Here is a 4,815-nt window from a genome sequence, read left to right as displayed (position 1 = left end):
TTTTAAGATTTTATTCTTTTCCTTTTTCTCCCCAAAGCCCCCTGGTACATAGTTGTATATTCTTCGTTGTGGATCCTTCTAGTTGTGGCATGTGGGATGCTGCCTCAGTGTGGTTTGATGAGCAGTCCATGTCCGTGCCCAAGATTCGAACCAACGAAACACTGGGCCACCTGCAGTGGAGCGCATGAACTTAAGCACTCGGCCACAGGGCCAGCCCCCCAAAAGCCTTTTTGATGAACACTTTTTATATTCTCACAAATTTCTGCAGGGCCTTTTTCATCTCTTTGTTCCTAAGACTATATATCACGGGGTTAAGGAGTGGGGTCACGACAGAATAAAACAGAGTCACAATCTTCTGTGTTCCAGCTTCCTGCTCAGTTGTTGGGCTCCCATACATGACCAGCACTGAGCCATAGAACAGTGAAACCACAGCCAGATGAGACCCACAGGTGGAGAAAGCCTTTCTTCTCCCAGCTGCTGAAGGGACTTTCAATACAGCTCTTAGGACCAGAGCATAGAACCCCATGATGCAGAGAAAGAGAATGATGATGGGCACAGCACTTAAGGCGGAGAAAAGAAGCTCTACCAGAGGAGGTTTTTTGCAAGTGAGTGCTAGAAGAGGACCTGGGTCACACAGGAAGTGGTCGATAATCCTGGATCCACAGAAAGACATGTGGGAGACGATGACGATGGGAATCAAGAACCAGAGGAAACCAAGTACCCAGCAGCTGGCCACAAGATTGCTGCAGAGACGTCCAGTCATAAGAGTGGGATAACGTAGGGGCCGGCAGATGGCAAGGTATCGATCAAATGACATAATAGCCAAGAAAAAGCATTCTGTACAACCCAAGGAGAAGAAAAAGTAGAACTGGAGGAGGCAACCAGAGAAGGAGATGACCTTGGTGTCAGAGAGGAAGTTGGCCAACATGTTGGGGACAGTGGAGGTGACATAGCAGATCTCCAGGAAGGAGAAGTTGGCGAGCAGGATGTACATGGGGGTGTGGAGTCTCTGATCCCAGCGCACAGCACAGATGATGGAACCATTGCCCATGAGGGTCAGAAGGTAGACAATAGAGAAGAGCACAAAGAGGAGGATCTGCCCCTCCCTGGAGCAGGGGAAGCCCAGGAGGATGAAGCCAGTGATGATGCTGGAGTTTTTGGAGATTGTCATGGGTCTGTGAGCTTTGAAAGGACCTATGATTACTAAATACCCATGGAAAGCAGAAGGACATCATTTTCTTTGTCCAAACAAGAAACTGAAATTTGTTTGTTCATTTATTATAAATTCAATGTTTATTCAGTGTTTACTATTTTCTAGGTATTTTTTCTAAGTGCTACAACAGTGAACAACATAGATGAAAATTCCTACATTATGTAGGTTACCCCAGGTAGGAGAATGCAATGGAGACTGACATGACAATATATAATTCTCCTTTTCTCTCCTCTTAAACTAAATGTACTGGATTAGTGCTTTTCCTGGAAATTACCTTTTCAAGAGTAGGCTGAAGTTATTGCTAAGTCAAACAGCAGTCTCATAGAAACGACTGGGGATACAGATGAATCTTGCATTTAGAAAGCTTTCTGTCATTTTTTTTTAAATGAACGGATTAGCACATTTGCTAAATACTCCATAAGCAGTCACCTAATGCAGCTGCTTCTAGGCAGATGCCTTGTTGGAGCATGTGATTCTGGATCAGGAAAAGGTGGGACTTTTGATGTCACTTAGAAATTACTTAACAGTTGGCTATATTTCAAGCTAATCTGTTGATTTATTCTCTCCGATACCATTATCTGTCAACTTCAAGAATAAATCTATCAATGTTTGCTGGGGAAACTACTTGAAAACATAGCACGTAAGGCCATCTGGATAGGTATCCTGAAAGTTCACATTAACATCAGTAATCTGACCCTCTTGAAATAGTTCTATTCTCCTGGATAAGGATGCAGTGCTGTTCTAGAACCCTTTCTCTGGGTCATGTTTGCTTAAGATATTACTTGATTCCATGTCAAGTAGCACTGATGTGTCCAATGAGAACTCCCGTCATTCGATCTCCTTAATGTCTATCACCACAGAACTTTGCTGTCCTCAGCTAGGGTAGAATGGAGAGGGGGAAAAGAAACCTGCATTAGGATCTGCATCTCCTGTATACTTTTGCTCAGCTTTAAATTCATCTGTCTAAAGGCTCAGATTAAATTTTCAATGATCATATATTTTTTTCTCATGAAGGAGAGCTGAAAGCATGTACTATGAAAAAAAATCTCATGTTTGTGAAATGACTCTCTGCTATATTTGTTTGGGATTAAAATATTGAGGACTTTTGCCCTTGTTGAAGAAGTTTTCTTTTTACCCCCTAATTTGTGTTATCTCTTTGTAGAATGTTTTAAAACGAATGTTGGGGTCATTTGGCACATTGCTTACTCATAAATGGCAGGAGGCAAGATTTGATATAACTGTTGAATACAGGTTATCTTGGTCTCAGAACTTAAAATAAAGCAAAAATTTTATGAAGATTGTGATTTTATACTATTAATTTTGAGAAATGACACCTGGATTTTATCACCTCAAGGAATCTGTTGCTTAATAGTGGTTGTGTATTTTTTGTCTGGATTGCTTTTCTGGTTTTCTTCTAATCTCAATTTATATGCAATTGTCTATTTGACCATCTTATGTGGAATGTTGAGAAAATATTTGATGACCTTCTTTTCTTTCCCTATGTTTTTATATAACATCTCCCTTTCTCTTAGCTTTCATACACAATTCAGCTGCAATTCCTATTTTCTGTATTTCTAAAATACAACTTGATGCATCCACTGCTTTCACTTTCCTCTACACTCCCATAGTTCAAGGTACCATTATTATTTCTCTGAATGACTACAAAGGCCTCCTGAATGCTCTCTCTGCTTCCTGCCTTTGCTTCGCTACACGGCAGCCATACTGACATTTTCAGAATATAAGCAAGATCACGTTTTCTTTGTGTGTAAAAGCATTCAGTAATTTCCTCATCTAGAATAAAATCCAAGCTCCTTTTTATGGTGCATTGGCCCCTGAATGATCTGGCTTCTACCTACTTCAGCAATTTCTTCCCTTACCTTTCCCCCTTTCCTGGTCTGCCTTTCCCGCTTTCTCCTTCTTCAGTTACAGACCTTCTTTCTATCCTATAAAAAGCAAGTCCTTCTCTAACCAGGTCCTTTGCTCTAGACATTCTCTTTCCCTGGAAATCTCATCTGGAACCAATTCTTCAGTTTCCAGCCTAAACATTCTTTTCTTCTGAATTCCCCTGCTATCCTTTTGTTCATAAATTTCTGTTTGTTTTCTTCCTAGTACTTATCGAAATATGAATTTCTTTTCTTTTTTTTTTTTAAGATTGGCAGCTAGGCTAACAACTGTTGCCAATCTTCCTCTTTTTTTTTTTTTTCCCAAGGATTGGCACCTGGGCTAACAACTGTTGCCAATCTTTTTTTTTTTTCCTTCTTTATCTCCCGCCCCCACCCCCCCTCCCCCCCCGCCCATACACAGTTGTATATTTTAGTTGCTGGTCCTTCTAGTTGTGGAAAATTATTTTCTTTACTTATTTGTCTGTCTTTGACAGTTGAATGAGAGCAGGGACACTGTCTGATGAATTCATTGCTTTATTATAGTTGTGGCACATAGTGAGTGTTCAATAAATCGTTGTGTCATTGCTCTCTCTTTTCTCAAAAAATATTTTTCTAATTATGAAATATGTTTATCATAGAAACTTTGGAAAAGGCGTGAATCGTAATGAAGATAATCAAAGCTTCCTTTAAAAATATCTTTAAATAGAAGACATTTTGCAAGAAATATGTTCCAAGCCTTAAAACAATATTATTTAATGAAAATAGTTTTCATCTCATGTGAACCTAAAAAGTGCGAGTAAAATTTGCAGGAATGTTTTATGTAAGAACTTCTCTATATTACCTGAAGTTACTAGAGTATGGATATAGATTTCAGGGAATTCATTTGAAACGGGGTTTTGAGAGCCTGAATGTCCTTGGTGGCAGAAGCTATTTGATTTTAACTGATTATCTCTGCAACTGCTAACAGAAAGACAGCGGAGTGTAGGAGTGTAAAGACAAGGGCATAAATTCTGTTGATTTTCTTTAAACTAACTTGCTTTATGGATCTAGCACAGTTATTTAATATGGAAATTTTAGTTTCTTAAACATAAAATGGGAGTTTACTACATAATTCTTAATCTTGTTTATCTCTGAGACCTTTTATTGTTGTTCTGGGAATGCCTAGAGTATACAGGACAGCTAGACTTGCAAATCTAGAAGTGATATGTAATCCTGGAAGGAAAATCTGTGCTGGATATTGTGCTAATAATATATGAAGGTACAGGATGCCAGACAGTTCCCTTTCAGGATAGTTTTCCAAGTACAAGCCTGACAAAGGTGCCCCAGAAAATAGGAAATGAAGAAAAATATTTTATGCTAAACTTAATAAAATTAAGTGTGGATAAAGGTATAGTTATTTCCTCTAAGTTGTGTTGTTTTTCACAGTTTGTCAGTTAGCTCCTAAGCATAGAAAGCAGTTGCTGTGTTAACCTGTCAGTCTAGGTTGACCGGGTCCTCCAGCATTGACCACAGAGGGCACTGAGGCCAAGACAGGGAGAACATGAGCACAGGGGCCTCGAGGCTGTGTCTGTGAACTCAGACTGTTTGGACAGAGGATTAACAAAACAAAGCAAATGAGCTTTACTTTGTAACATGTGAAATTAGTCTCCAGAAGTCTGGATGCTGTATATGTATCTGAACTTCCAAATTCTGGTACTAATTTAACAATCTGGATATTTT

At 39.3% G+C, this 4,815-nt stretch overlaps 1 protein-coding gene across 1 annotated transcript; it reads right to left on the bottom strand.

Moving 5' to 3' along the window:
* Positions 1–244: 244 nt before the first annotated feature.
* Positions 245–1,171, bottom strand: LOC106833407 (olfactory receptor 11G2-like). The gene has a single exon (XM_014844598.3). It carries the CDS (start codon positions 1,169–1,171, stop codon positions 245–247), a length of 927 nt encoding a protein of 308 aa, XP_014700084.2.
* Between the last annotated feature and the right edge of the window lie 3,644 nt (positions 1,172–4,815).

This window comes from Equus asinus, chromosome 2, assembly GCF_041296235.1.
Source record: "Equus asinus isolate D_3611 breed Donkey chromosome 2, EquAss-T2T_v2, whole genome shotgun sequence".
Taxonomy (NCBI): Eukaryota; Metazoa; Chordata; class Mammalia; order Perissodactyla; family Equidae; genus Equus; species Equus asinus.
The sequence above is the reverse complement of the archived record's forward strand: the minus strand, read 5'-3'. Positions and strand labels throughout refer to the sequence as shown.